The sequence below is a fragment of the Carcharodon carcharias genome, chromosome 10, assembly GCF_017639515.1.
Source record: "Carcharodon carcharias isolate sCarCar2 chromosome 10, sCarCar2.pri, whole genome shotgun sequence".
NCBI classification, from domain to species: domain Eukaryota; kingdom Metazoa; phylum Chordata; class Chondrichthyes; order Lamniformes; family Lamnidae; genus Carcharodon; species Carcharodon carcharias.
Window position 1 is genome coordinate 137,019,212 of NC_054476.1, and position 22,237 is coordinate 137,041,448.

Below are 22,237 nucleotides of genomic sequence, written 5' to 3' on the forward strand. Positions count from 1 at the left end.
GCCAGAGCTGAGTAGAGCAGTTAAATATAACCAGGCAGGAAGAATAAGACTTGGCCATCATCATGAGGAAAAATCTCATGAAGCCTAGTAACGCTACCCAATTATAGATCCAAGGGAAACTTATTTTATTACCCCAAAGAAAAAGATATTTGAAAGTTTTCTACTTTTTAAAAATGTATTGAACCAGGAGATGGGAAACGGGGCCAAAAACAATACTTTATTTCAAGCGATCCCCTCACCTTAGCTGACCGTGTTGGCAGTGTTGGGAGGGGTGGGGGTGGAGGAGAGATGGGGCGGCGGGGTGTGGTGGTGGTGGGGTTGTGACAGCTCTAATAAAAACAGCCACAAAAAAAAAAACAGCATTAGGGCTGATTTCGTATGCCCCAAAGTAATCAAAGTGGGTGATTATTTTGTTTTAGTGGCATTTACCTAATGGCATCTTAAAACATATGCAAAACAAGTCAAACATTGCAGAACCCTTCCACATCTCCCCAACAATTCAAACATTACTCTTGCCAAGAATGACAACTGAAGCAAACTTTCAGCTGGAAAACAGAACACTGGTCCAATTTCCTCCATTGCACAGTGAGAGACTCACTCCAACTGCAATTCTGTGCACTGCCCTACTGAAAGAATGCCAAGTTCCTTGAATGGACTCTGAGAGGTCCCAATACTTCATGTTAAACTGAAGTCAGAGATTGATGCACAGAACGCCAAGTGGTTTTTAACTCAATCATCATTTGATTTTAAAATAAAGCCTCTCAGTGATCAGTACCTCTAACAGCAAATCAGGTTCCATCTGTTTCTTCACCCAACCTCCCAGAAGGACAATGATCAATTTAAAACCACTCAATAGCCACCCCAATGTATCTCAAACTGGCCTCCAACTGTGAGCAACTGAATAAGATGCCTGACAGGTGAAAAGGACTCCATCAGTGTCAAGTTGAGAGCAGTAGCTATACAATATTCAACATTTTTGTTCAGAAATTTATGAAATCCAAACAATTCTGTGGCTATATGCAAGAACAAAAGGAGGAGTAGGCCATACAGCCTATCAAGTCTGCTCCCTCATTCAGCAATGGCTGAACTTCTACATTAAGTCTACTTTCCAACCTATCTTGATATCCTTTGATTCCCTTGGTGTCCAAAAACCTATCGATCTCAACCTCAAATATACTCAATGGCTGAGTATGCAGTTGAGGTAGAGAACCCCAAAGATTCACAGCAAATGAAAAAGTCTCTTCACCTTAGCCCCAAATGATCCATCCCTCATTTTGCACTTCTGTAGATGGTGCAATTAAAAAAAGACAATACAATTAACGTGACCTTTTTTGAAACCTCATCCAGTTTAATTAAATAAACTTGCTACATTCTACCTGTTCATATCCTCACCACTACTTCCCAAACAAAACATACATTAATATAGCATCTTTCAGAACTTCAGGAAGTCTCGAATGCTTCACAGCCAATGAATTACTTTTGAAGTGTAGTCACTGTTGCAATGTGAGGAAATTTAGCAGCCAATTTGCACACAGCAAGGTCCTAGAAATAGTAATGATATAAACTTCAGTTACAAAGATAGACTGGAGAAGTTGGGACTGTTTTCCGTGGAGAACATAAGAAATAGGAGCAGAGGGAAGTCATTTGACTCCTAGAGCCTGCTCTGCCATTCAATAAGATCATGACCCATCAGCTTTTAATTCCACATTCCCATCTACCCGATAACCTTTGATTCCCTTGCCTAACAAGAATCTACCTCCACCTTAAAAATATTCAACGATCCCTCCTCCACTGCCTTCTGAGGCAGTGTGTTCTAAAGTTGCACAACCCTCAAAAATATTTTCATCTCCTTCCACATCCACCTTGTCAAGACCATTCAGGATCTAATATACTTCAATCAAATCACTCCTCACTCTTCTAAACTCCAGTGGAAACAAGCCCAGTCTGCCCAATCTTTCCCCATAAGACAACCCACTCATTCCAGGTATCAATCTAGTAAGCCTCCTCTGAACTGCCTCCAACACAATCACATCTTTCCTTAAATAAGACAATCAAAACTACACACAAGTATTCAAGATGAATTCACACCAATGACCTGTATAACTGAAGCTTAACAGTCTTACTTTTAATGCTCAATTTTTCTTGCAATAAAGGATGGCATTCCATTAGCCTTCTTAATTACTTGCTCTACCTGCATACTAACTTTTTTGTGATTCATGAACTAGAACACCTAGATCCCTCTCTACCTTGGAATTCTGTTGTCTTTCTCTGTTTAAGTAATACTCTGCATTCTTATTCTTCCTTCCAAAGTGAAGAACTTCACATTTTCCCACATTAAACTCCATTTGCCAGATCTTCGTCCACTTACTCAACCTGTCTGCAACCTCATGTCCTCTTCACAACATACTTTCCTACCTATCTTTGTGTCATCTGCAAATTTAGTTACCATCACTCCCCTCATCTAATTCATTGATGTAAATTGTAAAAAGTTGAGGCCCAGCACATGCCCCTGCAGGACTCCACTCGTCACATCCTGCCAATCAGAGAAAGACCATTTATGCATTCTCTGTTTTCTGACAGCCAATCTTCTATCCATGCTAATATGTTACCCCATACACCATAAGCTTTCATTTTTCCACAATAATCTTTGATGTGACAGCTTATCAAATATCTGGAAATCCAAGCACAGTATGTCTACAGGCTCCCTTTTATCCACTGCACAAGTTACTCCTTCAAAAAACTCCAATAAATTGGTTAAACATGATTTCTCTCACAAAACCATTCTGACTCTTCCCAATTTCCTTCAGTTTTTCGAAGTGCCCTGCTATAATCTCTTTAACGATCGATTCTAACAACTTCCCCACAACTGACATCAATTGGCTTATAGTTTCCTGTTTTCTGCCTCCCTCCTTGAATATTTGCTATTTTTCAGTCTGATGGAACCTTTCCAGAATCTAGCAAATTTTGGAAATTTAATACCAGTGCACCTACTACTTCATTAGCCACCTCTTTTAAGACCCTAGGATGTAGTCCAATGGACACGGACTTATCAAAAACAAAAACAGAATTACCTGGAAAAACTCAGCAGGTCTGGCAGCATCAGCGGAGAAGAAAAGAGTTGACGTTTCGAGTCCTCATGACCCTTCAGTAGAACTGGGTGAATCCAAGGAGAGGGGTGAAATATAAGCTGGCTTAAGGTGGTGGGGAGGTGGGGTGTGTGTGTGTGTGTGTGTGTGTGTGTGTGTGTGTGTGTGTGTGTGTGTGGAGAGAGAAGTGGAGGGGGGTGGCGTGGTTGTAGGGACAAGCAAGCAGTGATAGGAGCAGATAATCAAGTGGACTTATCAGCCCACAGCTCCAGTTTGTTCAGTACCGCTTCCCTAGTGATTTCAATTTCACCAACTTCCCCTCTCCCTTTCACCTCCTGATTTATAGCTATTACTGGAATATTTTTTGTATCCTCTATAGAGAACACAGAAGCAAAATATTTATTTCTTCCACCATTTCCTTATTATCTACTATTAGCTCCCCACTGTCACTCTCTAGATGACCAACACTCACATTACTTATTCTTTTCCTTTTTAAATACCTGTAGAAACTCAATATGCGTTTTGACATTTCTAGCTAGCTTTCTTTCATATTCTAATTTCTTTCTCCTAATTAACCTTTTAGTCATTCTCTGCCGTTCTTTATATTCTGAGCAATCATCTGTCCTGCCACTCATCTTTGCACAGTTATGTGCTTATTCCTCACATATGATGCTTCCCTCAACTTCTTCAGTTAATCACGGATGGTGGACCCTCCCATTAGAACTTTTCTTTACATTAGGAATATTCTTATTCTGAATATTCTAAAATAGCCCCTTAAATGTCTGGCACTGCTTCTCTATTGATCTATCCTCTAGCCTAGTATCCCAGTTCACTTCAGCTAGCTCAGCTTTCATGCCCACATAGTTGCCCTTATTTAAAGTGTAAGATATTCATCTTAGACCCACTCTTCTCCCTTTCAAACCAGATGTAAAATTAGATCATTGTTGTCATTACTACCTAGGGATGGCTTTACTCTGAGGTCATTAACTAATCCTGTCATGTTACACATTATCAAGAGAAGCAGAGAGGAGATTTGACAGAAGTATTCAAAATCCTGACTGGTCTGGGCAGACAAAATAAGGAGACGCTCTTCCCATTCATGAAAGATAAAGAATGAGAGGACACAGTTTTAAAGTAATTGGCAAAAGAAGCAAAAATGACGAACAAAAACCTTCTCACGCAGTGTGTGTTTAAGATCTGGAATGCACTACCTGAGATTGTGGTGGAGGCAGTTTCAATCGAAGCATTCAAAAGGGAATTAGACTGTTATAAGGAAGAATGTGCAGGGTTACAGGGAGAAACGGGGAACAGTTACTCCTTCACAGAGCTGGTGCAGACACAATGGGCCAAATGGCCTCCTCCTGCACCGTAGCAATTGTGATTCTATAAAATCATCAATATTTCAAAGATGTTAGATGAGGGATCAATGCTAGCCAGCCATCAGAAAAACATTTTTGCTTTTCGTCAAATTCTTCTACATCCCACATGCCTTTGTTGCTAAATACTGAAATATTTTCTGCAATTACAATGAACTTGTTTGGTTTTAGTGGCCCCCGGGAGCATCTGTACACTTGCATCAATCCTCAAGTAGGAATATCCTAACTTGCACCAAATTCTGTTCACTCATCATCCTGCATTCACTGATATATATTAACTCCCGATCTGGCAACATGTTAATTTTAAAATTCTTAACCCAGCATTCCAATTCCTCCAAAGGTTTGGCTCTCCTTATCTCTAACTTCCTCTGCCTTACAACCTTCAAGATCTCTGTGCTCCTCCAATTATGGCCTCTTGCACGTTCCCAATTTTCATCAATACACTGTTGGTGGCTGGAGCTTCAGCTGCTTAGGCCCCAAGCTTAATTCCCTCCCTAAGCCTCTTGTTTCCTCAAAATACGCCCCTTTGACCAAATTTTTGGTTATGTATCCTCATGTGTGGGCTTGGTGCCCAATTTTGTTTGATAATGCTACTTTGAAGCTCCTGGAGATATTTTGTGTAAAAGTGCTAATATATGCAAGTTGCTGTTAACTGCATGCTGGTTTAAACCAGATTTAGCTCAAAGGTGAGTCTTATGCCATTCAAATACATTATATGCTTCCCAGGGCATATTGAGACTGCTACGATGGACAATCATTCTGTGTGCTCTCAAAGTCAAAACATAGAAAAAGATATTTATTTTGTCTGGGCAGGCATTGAGTGCATCCAATATAACTGCAGCGACTAATTCACCCTCAGCAGTTCCACGTAGAGCCTAGATTAAGCCAACATGTTCTGTATCATTGAGGAAGCAATGTCCTTTAAATTACAAATGAACATATAGCAGTAGGTTTTAATACTATACCTTGAACCATTGAAGTGTGAGCCAGAAGTTGTAGATTGACCTACAGTAGTTGCTGTGGTTGCAGGCCAAAGAGTACTTGTGACAGGCATTGGGCCCATAGATGCCGGCCTCTTGCTGTAAGGGGAGTATCCATGGTTATGAGACACCATTAGAGATAACCTGTTAGAAGTTAGCTGAGTAGAAGGGCCTGCTAAGTTGGAGACAGTGTGTCGACTACGATTTAAAATGGGCCCAGAGCCAGTATAAGCTAGACACTGATTGCAAGAACATATTTGACCTCTGTGAAATGGTCCAAAAACAGCTGATGGATAGGGTGTATCAGAAAGTCTTTGAACTCGTCTCCTGAACCCAGTGATTCTGTTTATCTGACATGAAGTGGTCAAATCCACTACGTAGTTATAACCAAATTGCCCTAAGTCAGCCATCTGTTGCCTTCCAGTGAGGCAATTCTCAATGAAAATGGAGATAGTCATTTCGTAGGCTGTCCAGCCACCTTCATCATTTTCCCATTGCCATAACAATCCTTGTCCTGGTGCAGATGACTGAGCATAAAGCTGCCTCCTAACTTGTCGCATTCTTCCTGTAAAGAAGATTGTGAAATAGGGAAATTAAATTAAAATGAGAACACACACGGTAAAGCACCAGGTTCATGATCACACAGTAAGGAATATGGACAATAATTGACACCTTTCATTGGAACACTTTAGCCAGTAACTTAACAGCACACCTTTTTGAAGCACATCATCTTTCCCTGTAAGGTTTTGAAAGTGAGGTGGCTAATTACTATAAAAAAGGCACCCTGGGCTATTCACCGTTTCAGATCTATGCACATTGCCCATCTCTTCTGCCTCCCAAAACCCATTTAAATTTCATCCCGAAATAATATTCTCCCCAAAATTATCCACTAATTGAGACCTCAAGCAGAGCATAATTTTGTAGTAAAAATAAAGTAGGGTCACATCTGTAGTTTCTAACTTCTGCATATAATGAAAATGGAATGTTTCTGCAAAATGAATGAATTGCCACACCAGAATTCGTACGTATCCTCAGACTTGGTTCCTGGAACAAAAGGATCTGGGAACAATTCAATTGCCCGTCCTCTCATTCGGGGAGTGACTGTGCAAGTGCAGGGAATACCAAATTGTAAACCGAACAGGCAGCTAAATGCCTGGCATAACTTGCTCATCACACAAGTTAATGGGCTAGTTTGAACATACCGCACAACACCAAGTAACATGCCTTGTCAGAAAGTTGCATAACTTGCATAATTTTCTGGTCAACCCAAAAATCATACCAAGGAGGCATAAAAATCTAAAAACTTTGGTTTTCTTCCATACTCTCTTGCTTAAATTCTGTTTTTTAAAAAAATGGACAAATTGCTGAACTGATAAAATGGCTGCAGCTGATCACGTGCTGGTGGTTCTGGAAAATTCTGACCAGTTTCAATGGACAAAAGCTAAGTCCTCATCCTCCTAAAAGGTGACATCCCTTTGTTTCTTATGAACATTACAGCCAAACCAACGCAAAGGACTAGTATGCGAGGCATCAGCCCCATACAGCACTGGACAAAGGCAGGGCTTTTTATGACTCATCTCCAAATTTGTGCTAATGGTTCCACAGTTACCTGCTCAAGACACAATGGGTTTTAACAAGGGGCCTTGCCTTGTTAGCTGAATGGCTCGACCCAAAACCACCAACATATGACCGAGACTTGAGCTGGTGAAACTGCTTTAATTAGAGTTTTCAGATTCCATCTTCAGTCGCTGTTTAACCTCAAAGAGAAACAGGCCCCCAGGCTAACAGCCTGCCTCTGACTACCATCTTCCATCAGCAGAGCTGTGCAGGTTTAAATTGCCTAGCCCCACATACACTGTTTTCTACTAGAATATTTTAAAATTCTGTACCAATGCCTACAAGACTAAACTAATCCCTATGGACTAATCTCATCATCCTGTGGACTCAAAGAATACACCTATGAACTTTGATTCTGGACTCTGTATACATGTAAAACAATAATTCTTATTTTGTCTGTGGTTTTTGCCTTGTACCTCTTTCCTTCCCTTTCTTTTATTGTATGAAAGTATTAGGGTTACATGGTGACACCCCCTCTCTGCATTTTGTGTGTGTAAAAATAAACTAACGCTTTCATTGTACCCTTTGGAGTTTGCTGTGGGGCTATTAATAGAGGATTGTGTCACTCCAAAATTGAGGGGTTGGGGAAAATACATCACCACCTATAAAAGGAACAAATCAAAAATACCTTTCTGTTTAAAGACAGGTGATGAGAGAAGAAATCAAGGCTGATTAAATTAACCCCCACCGTAACATCAACACACGTCCAAATATAAGCAATTCACATCCACAAATTAATATAGTGAATCAACTTGGCTGAAGACTCGCAGCTATGATGGAGACCTCAGAAGGAGGCCCAGAAGGAGTGTGTGTGCGCAAATGCTTCAGCCTTGCCTTGTGCAACGATGTATTGTGTTCCTCCAATATTGTGGATGGGAATGTTCATTGAATCTCCTCCTCCAATTTAGTTGTTTAATTGTCCACCACCATTCACGACTAGATGTGGCAGAATGGCAGAGCCATGATCAAATGTGTAGGTTGTGGGATCATTTTGATCTGTTTATCATGTGTACTCACGCTGTTTAGCATGCATGGAGTCCCATGTTGTAGCTTCACCAGGCCGACACTACACTTGTTATGCAAGCCAGCTGCTGCTCCTGGCATGCTATTCTACACTCCTCATTGAACCAGGGTCGATCCCATCGCTTGACAGTAGCCATGACAGTCGTCACAAAATGAGGAATATACCAGCCATGATGTTACAGGTTATGGGCAAACAGAATTCTGCTGCCGCTGATCACCTACTGCTCCTCATGGAAGCCCAGTTTTGAGCAGCTAGATCTGTTCTGAATCTATTCCATTTAGGTAGTGCTATACAACATGTTGGAGAGGGCCCTCAGGGAAAATATTAATTGTATATCATTTGTGCTTAATTGTATGCAGGGGGAAGGCATTAATAGGAGTTTCACTTGAGCACATAAAGATACACTCACTGAAACCGAGGTGCAATTGAGTTCGGAGGCATATGCTTGTAATGTTTCACTCTAAATAAATATGTTAGACTGAGTAAATATTTGCTCCAGTGCTATTCATCACTGACTGGCCTTATGGAGTATAACAGTGCAAGGAATACCAGATGCATCTGCAACAGGTAGGCTGGTGAGTATAAGGTGAAGTAGATTTTCCCCTTATATTGGTTATCTCACCACCTGTTGCAAGCCCAGGCTGGCAGTTATGTCCTTCAGGATTTAGCTTGGTTTGTACACAGGAAATAAGAGCAGGTCGTCATCATTTGGCCCCTCAAGCTTGCTCCACCATTCAATAAGATTCTAGCTGAACTGGTTTAAGGCCTTAGCTCCACTGTCCTACCTGCCCCCTTAAACCTCAACTCCACTGTGGATCAAAAATCTGTCTAACTCAGCCTTGAATATATTCAATCACCCAGTCTCCACTGCTGCTGAGGTAGAGAATTCTAAAGACTAACAAACCCCAGAGAAGAAATTCCTCAAGCCCATCTTAAATGGGAAACCCCTTAATTTGAAACTGTGCTCTTTAGTTCTAGATTTCCTCAAGGGGAAACATACTTTCAGCATCTAACCTGTCAAGCCCCCTCAGAATCTTAAATGTTTCAATGATATCACCTTCTATTCTTCTAAACTCTAATGAGTAAAGGCCCAACTTTTCCTCATACGGCAACCCTTTTATCACAGGAATCAGCCTAGTGAACCTTCTCTGAACTGCATCCAATGTAAGTACGTCCTTCCTTAAATAAGGAGACCAAAACTGTATGCTGTAATGTAGGTGTGTTCGCACCAATGTCCTGTACGGTTGTAGAAAGACTTCCCTGCTTTTATATTCCATCCCCTTTGCAATAAAGGCCAATATTCCATTTGTCTTCCTAACTGCACGTTGTACCTGCATGCTAATTTTGTGGTTTACAAGGTCACCCAGATTCCTCTATACGGCAACATTCTACAGTCTCACCAGTTTACAATATTCTGCTTTTCTATTCTTCCTGCCAAAGTGGAAAAACTCATTTTCCCACATTACATTCGTTCTGCCAAATTTTTGCCCATTCATAACATATCCATATCTTCTTACAGTTGTGCTATGGATCCATGCTTGGTGATGGACATTGAGGTCACCTACACAAGAGTACATTATGCACACTTGCTATCTTCAGTACTTTTTTCCAAGTAGTTTTCAACATAGACAAGTACTGATTTACCAGCTGAGGGAGGGTAGTAGGTGGTAATCAACAGGAGGTCTCCTTGTCCATGTTTGGCTTAATGCCAAGTGACTCCATGAGGTCCGGAGTCAATGTTCCATTACCTCTGGTGAGTCTGTCCTACAGTGGGTTGTCTGGGAAGTTCGCTGAAAGGTAGGATTCCATATGACTATGCTGGTCTGTTTCTTGACTTGCCTGAGGCACAGTGCTTTCAATTTTAGCATCATGTGTTAGTGAGGAGGAGTTTGCATGGTTGGCTGGATTGATGTGCCTTTGCAGTGTCCAGTGCCTAGCTTGATACCAGGTAGTTCATTCAATTTTAATCTTGTAGTAGTTTGACTCAACTGAGTGGCTTGCTAGGCCAATTCTGAGGGCAGTTAAGGGCCAACCATATTGTTGTGGGACCACTGCAAAATGGCTTAACACAGCAGTGTGAACCTGCTTGGCCTTTCCATGTCTATTCCTACAGCGCTGACAAAATTTACACCCTTCCTTTTAGTTGCGCAAAACCTTATGCATCACAAAATCCACCAACGAGACTGTCCAACATACATAACCATTAAATGTAGCTGGACCATTTTGTGATTGCAACAATCACTTCTGCATGCACATGTTTCCTGTTATTCTTTCTGGTTTCCTGTGAAAGCCACTGTCAATGTGCAGACAGCTGTAAAACCATTCTGTACAATCTTGCCCACGTGTCTGTCAAAAGAATATTTATCTATACTTCCGAGCAACCCAATCCTGTCAATATCCCAACAGTTTAAACCCATTTTCCTACTTTAGCTGATTGCCCACAAAATAGAATGATCATTTCTCATAGCATTTGGAAAATAAATCCGGGAGAGAGATCCATCAAGTAGTGGGTGTATTTTAGGTTAGTATACTGTCCTTTCGCCTCTAGGACTTAAGAGTCAAATACAATGTAAGTTTCCTCTTTGCAGCTGCATATCTGTATCACATAAAGACATCTCAAATCAGTCCTTTGTAGGGAGTCCAAAGGGCAACGTGATCTATAATTCAGTACAAATTAGCTCTCACTCAAAAAGGGTGTAAGGACGACTGACACTGAAGTTACACTTGGGCTACTTGCCTGACATTCAAGGTGCCCTAAACCTAACAAGACGTACCTGACCTTGACACTAGGTGCCAATGTGGAAGTGCTCCATTCTTTAGCACTGGCATATAATGACTTGAAATTCATCCAGAAGTGTCCTGATTAGTTTGAAACCTCTCCTACCAACTTTTTGTGCAGCACCATGGAATATTCTTTGCCTTAAAGGTAGTACATGTTATTCTTGCAGCTCCCAAAGTAGTAGAAGCTGACCTTCAGCATCCTGAGACAGGACAGCGATCTGGTGCTTTCCCAGAAGGAAAGTTTGCCGAGAATGGCAATGGTATGGAAGCTGGTCTCCATTGGGCTGCTTAGGGAGACACCAGAATTTGTGATGTCAGAAAGCACTTCTTTACAAAAAGAAGTGCTTTACAAGTAAAGCACTTCTTTACAAAAAGAATGGAGCACTTCCACATTGGCACCTAGTGTCAAGGTCAGGTATGTCTTGTTAGGTTTAGGGCACCTTGAATGTCAGGCAAGTAGCCCAAGTGTAACTTCAGTGTCAGTCGTCCTTACACCCTTTTTGAGTGAGAGCTAATTTCTACTGAATTATAGATCATGTTGCCCTTTGGAGTCCCTACAAAGGACTGATTTGAGATGTCTTTATGTAGAAGAGCTCTTCCTCCGAAAAGCTCTTGAGGCTAGTTCAACTGAAAATTTCAAAACAGACTTTTTTTTAAATTTTGGATGAGCAAAGGAATAAAGGATTACTGAAACAAGGTGTTTTGATGGAATTAAGGTATGAGTTCTGTTGAAAGGTCATGAGGACTCAAAACGTCAACTCTTTTCTTCTCCGCCGATGCTGCCAGACCTGCTGAGTTTTTCCAGGTAATTCTGTTTTTGTTCACAGATCAGTCATCATCTAACTGAATGGCAGAACTGGTTTTGAGACTGAATGGCCTATCCCTGTTCCTTTGCAAATATATATTTTTAAAAAAAGTAAACGCTTGCAGACTGTTCCAACAATTCTTACAATTGATGGACTTTAAAAGGGATCTTAACTTGACATGACTTAGAAAATAACTACAAAGAATCTTCAGGATTCAATACTAAAGCTGTGAATACACCACCACTTTCATATTCATGGTTTTATTTGCTCATTTTTACAAAAGTGGCTGTATAACAGAGGCTTCAGAACCCATCTGACACCCGCATACAATAAAACTAAAGCGGTGAGATCTTCTCATGCCACCTGGTTTAAAGACCTGATTTTGGGGGCGGGGAGCATTCTACACTAGTTTTGAGTTCACAGTAACTGCAATTTTAACTCAAAACAGCCCAGGGGGCCCACTGGACTCATTTGAAGTAGTGTGTGGGATCTTTCAAATATGATACACTGGCATTGTTGTTCAACTCTTGATTTGTTCAAAGTATTTCTGAAGCTGGAGTTAGAATGCCCTCTGCACAAATGATCAATGTTTATGTAGCCATATCAATAGCAAACCTGGTCTCTGGGCATGATCATTTCAAGTATCAAATTACCAAGAGACACCAAACCCTGACCACAATTTCACTGAGGAATATCCAATTCGTGCAATTTAAAAAGCATTGCCAATGTATTTTGGAATAGAGTTTAGTCCATAGAAAACTATTTTGGGCTTCTTACTAAGAGAAATAGAAATCCATGTTTGGTTGCTATTTTTATAGTTTCCTCCTCTTGATTTCTATGGTTAAGTAAGTGAATTATTTTGCAAAATTCTGGATTATCAGCATGACATTGCAACAAAATCTATTTTCACCTGAAGGAAAGCGGAAACAGGAGTAGACCATTTCGCCTCAAGCCTCTTCCACCTTTCAAGGAGATCATGGCTAATCTGCAACCCAACTCCAAATACCCTCCTTTACTCCAAATCCTCAATGTCTTTGGTTAACAAAGATTACCAATCTCAAATTTAAAATTTACAATTCGCCTAGCAGCAACTGCTGTTTGTGGAAGCATTCTAAACTTCTACCCTACCCCCAACATGTAGAAGTGTTTCCTAATTTCTCTCCTAAAAGATCTGGCATTAACTTTTAGATTATGCCCCCTAATCCTCGACTTCCAAACTAGCAGAAATCATTTTTCTCTCTGCCCTATCAGTTGCTCTGAATATCTTGAAGATTTTGATCAAAATCACAAGTGTAAAATAAATGTATTAATTTTCATTTGTCTCAGGTCCTAATCTTTCTTTCCCACAACTCAATTTCAGGGCTGTTTTATAAATTCACTTTCAGCATTCAATCTTACTGGAAAGATGATGCCACTAAGCTGAGGAAGTTATTTTCCATGTAAGATTTCATAAAATTTATATCTGCTCATTATGATAAAATATTGATGATATGCTATTACAGGGGTGCCAAATCCCATGTGCCAAATGTACTATGAATGTTTCAGCTTTGCAACATTATGGTCCAAATCCATTCATTACCAACCCACAACATCCTGCATCTCATCTTTTGCTGCTTGCTGCAGATAGCACTGCTAGGTTTTGCTCAGTTCAAAACTAGGTTGGGTGCATTTAAAACGATTTTGCCAACACAAAACACATCTGCACATAAATCTGGACAAATTTGTTTTTTCAAAATGCAATTGCAAATCGGAGTTTTGATTTCCCAATCTCAAAATTACTACTGGCTTTTCCGGGGTGCAGGCCTTTATCATTCTAACTGGCTTGTAGACTGTACAGAAAAGCTTTTTGTTTCATTTTGGGATTAAAATTTGATGGTTAACTGAAGTAGTTTTTTTTTGTCAAGTGAAAAGTTAAGGATTAGATTAAAACAGAAGTCAAGAGGTTTAAAATATCCACCTCCTGCTATCCAGGGTACCCCTCCTTTCACTGGCTCTATTTGTCCTCCCTCAGTCGTCAACTGTTCCATATGTCCCTCTTGTACCCCTATTACTTGCTCTATTGCCCTTCCTTCCACCTTCTCCTCCACTGCTCCATCTTACTGCTACCTCTCTTCCCCTGCATTTGCCTCCTCCTCCATGCCTCACACCTCTCCTGAGCCTCCCTTCCCTCCTCTTCCACATTGGTTTCATTATCCCGCAGCCTCTAACCTCACTTGAACTCAAAGAAATTTAAATTGGTCTTGATTATACACAGATAAATGGAATTCTTGTGCTTTTGAACATATGGTGTATGTCCCGGAAACGTACAAAGTACTTGCACACACACTTTGAATAGCAGATTAATGTTAAGTGTGTGGATGCATGTGGCAACTATGACAAATGATTGACAATTTATGCTATTTTTGATGGTACTTGAGGGCTTTGTTGGCCCCAGGTGTGGGGGGGTAGGGTAAAGAGACAGGTCAGGATTGTTTTTAAGTTTGTTCTTGGGACGTGAGCATCTTGACTAAGGCCAGCATTTATTGCCCATCCTTAATTACCAGCAAGAAGGCTATGGTGAGCACCTTCCTGAGCCGCTACAGTCCATGTGGTGCAGGAACAGCCATAGTGCTGTTGGGAAGGGAGTTTCAGGAGTTTGGCCCAGCAATGGGACAGTGATATAGTTCCAAGTAAGGATGATGTGTGGCTTGGAGGGGAACTTGCAGATGGTGGTGCCCCCATGTGTCTGCTGCCCTTGTCCTTCTAAATGGTAGAGGTTGTGGATTTGGAAGGTGCTTTTGAAGGAGTCTTGATGACTTGCTGCAGTGCATCTTGTAGATGGTACACACTGCTGCTACTGTGCGTCAATGGTGGAGGGAATGGATGTTGAACATGGTGGATGGGGTGTCAATCAAGCAGGCTGCTTTGTCCTGGATGGTGTTGAACTTCTTTACTGTTGTTGGAGCAAGTGGGAAGTATTCCATCACACTCCTGACTTGTGCCTTGAAGATGGTGGACAGGCTTTGGGGAGTCAGGAGGCAAGTTACCCAGTGTAGAATTCCCAGCCTTTAGCTGGCTCTTGTCAACTGAAGAGACCTCCCATTAGTGTGTCAGCTTTGATTTGTGAAGTCCTGGTGTAAGGCTCGAATCCACAACCTTCCGACTTCTACTCATTTACATTAGATCCTTAAATCCTTTCAAAATGCAATGAATGTTTTGCTGTGCAAACAAGACACATTCCAGTCTTGTGTTGAAATTGTACTGGTATAGTGCCATGTGGAATTTAATTTATTTCAGCTGCAAAAATCCTACATATCAGCAGTATTAAATTATTAATACATTCCCATGCTAATAGATTACACAACTGCACATAGTATCAAAACAAGATACAGAAACAGTGTTTAATCATAAACATACAGGCATGCAGCTACAGGCAATAATGGTGCCTTGGTTCACTTATAGCACTGCTGCTACTAATGCTTTGGCTACAGAGTAAACAGAACAACAAAGTGCAAGAGTCCTGAAGAAGGGTATTTATTGTAGCCAAGATTCTTATGTTGTTTTACCAGCATTTTCCATTTTTATTTCAGATTCCAGCATGTTAGACAAAACTTAACATTGGGAAAGGTGAGGTGATACATTTTGGAAAAAAAACAGGAAACATTTCCCAATAATAGCAAAACTTGGGGGAAAAAAGATTTTGGGGCTCAGGTACATAAAGTTGGTGAAAATGGGCACAGAGTGCAACATGAATTTGCATTGCACCTTTATCATAGTGTAACATTCCAAGATACTTTATAGATGGTGAGAAATTGAAATGGATTTTAGGAAGCCAGGAAGAAACTAGAAGAGGTAACAGACTTGGTTGGGGAGATGGGTTTTGAGAAGCATTTAAAGGAGTGCAGAAATGTCTAAGAGGAGAGCTCAAGGGAGTAGAAGCAAGGCTGCTGAAGGATCTTGCACCTATGAAGAAATGAGGGGAAGAGAGAGGGTATAAACATAAGCTCAGAATCAGAAGAAAGGCATGCTCAATAGGGATTTCTAAGGCTGGAACAATCTGCAGATGGGTAGAGAAGACCATGGAAGGACTTATAGACAATAAATAAAACAATGCAAAGAATGAAAGCAAAGTGGTAATGTTCACCTCCATTAAAATCAATAACCTAGATCTGTGTGTGCAGAGCACAATCTGCAGATGACATAAAACTTAGAAGTATTGTGAACTGTGAAGGGAATGTAATAGATTTCAAGAGGATATAGACAGGTTGAGGGAATGGTTAACACATCGCAGATGAAATTAAAGCAGAGAAAGTGTGAAGTGATATATTTCAGTAGGAGGAATGAGGAAAGGTAATATAAAATAAAGAGTACAATTTTAAATGGGGTACAGGAGCAGTGGGACCTGGAGGTGTATACACGCATCACTGAAGGTGGCAGAGCAGGTGAGGAAGCAGTTAATAAGGCACACAGGATTCTGCTCTTTATAAATAGAGGCATAGACTACAACAGCAAGGAAGTTATGACTCTTTATAAAGACTCTGGTTCTGCCTCAACTGGAGTATTGTGTTCAATTCTGGATGCCATATTTTACAAAGGACGTGAAGCCATTGCAGAAGGTGCAGACAAATTTACAAACATTGTTCCAAAATGAGAGACTTCGGTTAAGTGGGCAGATGGGCAAAGCTGAAGCTATTCTCCTCAGATGATTTAGATAGGGGTGTTCAAAATCATGACAGGTCTGTACAGAGTGGATAGAAAGAAAACATTCCCATTGGTGTAAGAGTTGAGAATGAGAGGACAACTATTACACGTGAAAAAGCAAAAGAACCAAAAGTGATGTGAGGGAAAACTTTATTAGAGTGAGTGGTTAGGATCTGGAATGCATTGTCTGAGAGTTTGGTTGAGGTAGGTTCAATCATGGCTTTCTAAAGGGAACTGGATATTTATCTGAAGAGAAAACATTTGTAGGGCTATAGTGAAAAGGCAGGAGAGTGGGACGAGGCAAGCTAACAGTGAGCAAGCAGTGACATGACAGGCTGAACAGCCTCCTTCTGTGCTGCAACTATTCGATGATTCTATGAAATTGGGTCAGAAGGAAATCTGAGGAATCAAAATTGACAAGTCAGGTGGTATTATCACTGGTGGATCAGTAACTAGAGGGCATAAAATGTCAAGAAAACAAAGAAGTTAGGAGTTTTTTTTAAAATGAGGGCCAGTTAGGAGACGAAATGCCCTCCTAAGAACAGCTTGATCCTAGAATTGGAATACAGCCAATTTCAGGCTCTGAAATTACCCCATTAACCATCATGACTCATTTCTCTTACAAATGCGGTGAGTCATATTGGCTTAAAGGAGAATTCCACAAAGCCCAAAAATAGCTGCTTTCCAATAATAGAGGTTGAAACGTAGAAATTAGGAGCAGGAGTAGGCCATTCGGCCCTTCGGGCCTACTCCACCATTCATTATGATCATGGCTGATCATCCAACTCAATAGTCTGCTCCCACTTTTTCCCCATACCCTTTGATCCCTTTTGCCCCAAGAGCTATATCTAACTCCTTCTTGAAAACATACCACAAAGTAGTTGAGACCAAAATATTGTAAAGAATCGCACAGGTTCACCACTATCTGGGTGAGGAAATTTCTCTTCATCTCAGTCCTAAATAGTCTACCCCTTATCCTCAGATTGTGACCCCTGGTTCTGGACTACCCCATCACCGGGAACATCCTTGCTGCGTCTACCCTGTCTAGTCCTATTAGAGTTTTATAGGTTTCTATGAGATCCCCCCTCATTCTTGTGAACTCCAGCAAATATAATTCTAATCGATTCAATCTCTCCTCAGTTGTCAGTCCCGCCATCCCAGGAATCAGTCAGGTAAACCTTCACCGCACTCCCTCTATAGCAAGAACATCCTTCCTCAAATAAGGAGACCAAAACTGCACACAATATTCCAGGTGTGGTCTCACCAAGGCCCTGTATAATTGCAGCAAGACATCCCTGTTCCTGTACTCAAATCCACTGGCTATGAAGGCCAACATACCATTTGCTGTCTTTACTGCCTGCTGCACCTGCATGCTTACCTTCAGCGACTGTTGTACGAGGATACCAGGTCTCATTGCACGTTCCCCTCTCTCAACCTATAGCCATTTAGATAATCATCTGCCTTCCTGTTTTTGCTACCAAAGTGGATAATCTCACATTTATCCACATTAAACTGCATCTGCCATGCATTTGCCCACTCACTCAACTTGTCAAAATCACACTGAGGCATCTCTGCATCCTCCTCACAGCTCACCTTCCCACCCAGCTTTGTGTCATCTGCAAATTTGGAGATATTACATTTAATTCCCTCATCTAAATTATTAATATATATTGTGAATAACTGGGGTCCCAGCACCAATCCGCGTGGTACCCCACTAGTCACTGCCTGCCATTCGGAAAAAGACCCGTTTATTCCTACTCTTTGTTTCCTGTCTGCCAACCAGTTTTCTATCCATCTCAATACACCACTCCCAATCCAATGCGCTTTAATTTTACACGTCAATCTCTTATGTGGGACTTTGTTGAAAGCCTTCTGAAAATCCAAATAAACCACATCCACTGGCTCCCCCTCATTAACTTTACTAGTTACATTCTCGAAAACTTCCAGTAGATTTGTCAAGCATCATTTCCCTTTCATAAATCCATGCTGACTCTGTCCGATTCTGCCACTGTTTTCCACGTGCTCAGCTATTAAATCTTTTATAATGGACTCTAGAATTTTCCCCACTACTGACGTCAGGCTGGCTGGTCTATAATTCCGTTTTCTCTCTGCCTCCCTTTTTAAAGGGTGGGGTTACATTAGCTACCCTCCAATCTGTAGGAACTGTTCCAGAGTCTATAATCTCAGAAGGTGACCACCAATGCATCCACTATTTCTAAGGCCACTTCCTTAAGTGCTCTGGGAGGTAGATTATCAGGCCTGGTGTACAGGAAAAAAGTGGAAACTTGGCATGTTATCAATTGTGTTGGGATCAGAAATACCACACTATTCCAAATATGGCCAAAAGAGCTTAATTCCAATAGTGAGCTGAGAATGATTGCCCTTGCAATCAAGACAACATTTGACCAGGTGTGGCTCAAGAAGCCCTGGCAAAATTGTAAATGGGAACTGGGGGAAATCTTTCCACTGGTTGAAGTCATACTTAGCACAATGGTGGGTTGTGGAATTTGGAAGTCAATCATCTCAACTCCAGGACATCGCTGCAAGAGTTCCTCAGGGTAGTGTCCTTGGCCTACCATCTTCAGCTGCTTCAGTGATGGCGTTCGCAGAAGTCAGAATGTTCACTGATGATTGTGCACTGAAACTGCTCAGATACTGAAGCAGTCCATGCCCATATGCAGCAAGACCTGGAGAAGTTCAGACTTGAGCTGATATATGGCAAGTAACATTCACGCCACACCTAGTGCTGGGCAATGACCAGCTCCAACAAGACAGAATCTAATCACCTCCCTTTGATGGTCAATGGCATTAGCATCACTGAATCCCCCACTATCAACATCCTGAGTCACCGGTGACCAGAAACTTAACTTGTCCAATGATATAAATACTGTGGCTACAAGAGCAGATCAAAAGCTGAGAATTCTGCAGCAAATAACTCACCTGACTCCCGAAAGCCAGTCCACCATCTTCAAGGCACAAGGCAAGAGAGTGTGGTGGAATGTTATCTCCATGGCTGGATGAGTGTAGCTGCAACAATTAAGCAGCTCAACACCTACCGGCACAAAGCCGCCTTCATGACTGGCATCCCATCCACCACCTTAAACATTGACTCCTTCCACCAGCAGCATATAGTGGCATCAGTCAACAAGATGCACTGCAGCAACTTGCCAAGGTTCCTTCAACAGCACCTTCCAAAGTCATGGCGTTTAAGACAAGTGCAGCAGATGCAAGGGGACATCACCTCCAAGTTTCTCTCCAAGTCACATATCATCCTGACTTGGAACTATATCGCTGTTCCTTCACTGTCACGGAGTCAAAAACTCGGAACTCCCTTGATAACAGCACTGTGGGTGTACCTACACCACGTGGATAGCAGCGGTTCAAGAAGACAGCTCATCACCATCTTCTCAAGGGCAGTTAGGAATAGGCAATAAATGCTGGCCTCATCAACGATGCTCACATCATATGAATGAATAAAAACAATTGGTCTCATGAGAAATATATCAGAAACAGTGTTGAAACCAATCTGGCCAGTTTATTTAATAGATCAAAAACTAGGCAGTACCTAATTTAAAATACAAATTTATAAGACAAATGATTTGTGAATTTATTCTTTGGTAGATCAGATGGCATAATAAACTAAGGTCAGGTGTGATAAGATTTGACCTTAGTGATCGTGGAAATCAAAAAATGACAAATTCTGTTTTGCAACCAACAGACAAGCCACAGTTCCCATAATCTACAATATATGCCTCAGCAACCAGTGTTAAAGGTCACATTGAACTCTGTGTAGTATGAGTTCTAGAGGCTGAAATATCCCCTGTGCAAATTTCCAACTGTTTTTGGAACTAGTCAGTTCCAGTAATTCCTATATTTCTACAAAAAAGTGTCAGCACCCTTTATAGAACCAGCAGCCCACTTATTGTGTTAACTTAGTTTAGCAGCAACATCTTCACTTCTCAAGTCAGAAAGCTTTGGGATCAAGTCCTGCAACAGGATTTGAGCACACAATTTAGGCTGACAATTAGATGTTGTACTGACGGACTATGGCAGAGGTTTTGCCTACTGATTAAGGCGCTAAACTTGAGGCCTTTGTCTTCCCTCTTGAAGAACAGTGAAATTTACCCTAAATCCTAGCCAATATATATCCTTCAATTCCAAGAAAAATTAACTGGCCATTCATGCGGGACTTCCTGGGTGCAAGTTTGCTGCCGTGTTTGTCAACAAGAATGACTAAATGCCGAAAGTAATGCAAAGATGTCAATGACATGAAAATTACTATAAAAATTTAAGTTCTTTCTCATAATCTAAAGCTTCAGTAAAACAGACCCAATCTATAAATGCAACCTATTAACTATTTCACACCAACCTAAATGTATGGTTACTATCATCACACTGATCTTGTTAACTGAATAGGTGGAAAGAAACCTCGAACAAACTAGATTTTAATAGGCAATACATGTAAAAAATAAAGCTGAAGTACATACTTATTTCAACACAAAATGGAGGAAAACTAAGACAGCTATTTTTTCCCTCATCCAACCAGAGACAACCTGCTTGCGTAAAGTTTTCTAAGTCTGAGATTGTCTTTTGCTTCAATGGGTAAGCCAAATTATTTCTCACCCCGCCGTGTGTGAAAAGCCTCCAGCTTCTAAGCCTCAAGTTGCTGTCTACAGGAACTGAAGAGAAGAAAACTCACTTTGAATTTGACTGTTCTGGGTATTGGGTTACTTTGTCTGGGTCTTTTAAAATCTATGTTTTACTGTTGCCTTGACAGAAGTGTAGCTGGGAATTAGATTAACCAGGGGAGTTAAGAGTTATCATAGTACTGGTTTGTAAACCCATGCATGTGCTTAAAATCATTTTTTTTAATTAATAAAAGTTTAATTTAGTTTTGTAAGAAACCTAGAAAATTTGGTGGTCTTATCACTACTGAATTCAAGGCACGCATCTCAAAATACATACAAATTGTAAAATATTTGTGGCTGTTGTTTCAAGTTTCCCTATAGGTTTTAAACAGTTCAGCATTTACCATCCACTGTGCCATAACGCCTATTAAATATCCATTTTAGGATAAAATTCATGAGTGCATTAGTTTAGATAGCCCAAAGTGAATTATGGTGCTTCGGGAGGCTTTTAACCTCCAAGTTGGTAGTACACTAGTGTTTAGCTTCTTTTTTGATGCCGTGGGGAGAAACGAACTACAAACAAATACAGACTTTTGGGGTTGAAAACAGAACACCGTTTCTCACAGACTTAAATCAGCAAAGTAACGTTGAGGAGAAAGAAGTCAAATATTTTAAGCGAATAGATTTGCAGTTGGAGTAAATGTTTAGTTATTGATGATGAACTATTAATAGGTAACAATACCAAAAGTTGTTTGAATTATAATTAAGAAGGTTAATGATAAGTATGCTTATGGATAGTAATGATGGTTGTGCTGTGATCTTGGTAATGCCAGTTTTTGGGGGGAGTGCCTTACCTGTGTCCTGGCGGAACTGGGTGAGTGTGGGGATATCAATGATGTACGGTGCCAGCCTGGGGTCGGCCTGGCCCAGAGAGATGCTGCTTGCTCCTTTGGCCGCCGCTCCGTGTAGCTGCAGGAGACTGCGCTCGATGTGCTCGCTCACCCGGCTGCTGTACGGCCTCCAGCGGCCCGCCTCGTCTTCCCACTCCCAGACGGCGACCAGCGGCCCCAGGGCCGACCCGGAGCCCGGCACCAGGAAGGGGGCGACCGAGAAACCCGAGCCACTGGCACCGAGGCCTCCGCCGGCAGCTGCCCCTCCGCTTCCGTGAGCCGAAGCTGCCATATCTTCCTGTCCTCCCGGAGTTAATTGTGCGCGAGAGGGAAGAAAAAAAACACACGCCGATAACTTTCCGATCGAAG

At 41.3% G+C, this 22,237-nt stretch overlaps 1 protein-coding gene across 3 annotated transcripts in view; it reads right to left on the reverse strand.

Annotated features, from left to right (window-relative positions):
- Positions 1 to 22,237, reverse strand: part of dtx2 (deltex 2, E3 ubiquitin ligase) — a 55,920-nt gene extending 33,683 nt beyond the window's left edge. For all 3 annotated transcript variants that reach the window (XM_041198148.1, XM_041198147.1, XM_041198149.1), the window contains exons 1-2: positions 21,833 to 22,237; positions 5,428 to 6,007 (exon numbers count right to left, since the gene is read on the reverse strand). In XM_041198148.1, coding sequence (XP_041054082.1) covers positions 5,428 to 6,007; positions 21,833 to 22,160 — 908 coding nt within the window. In that variant the 5' untranslated portion in view covers positions 22,161 to 22,237. The remainder of the gene's footprint in view (positions 1 to 5,427; positions 6,008 to 21,832) is intronic.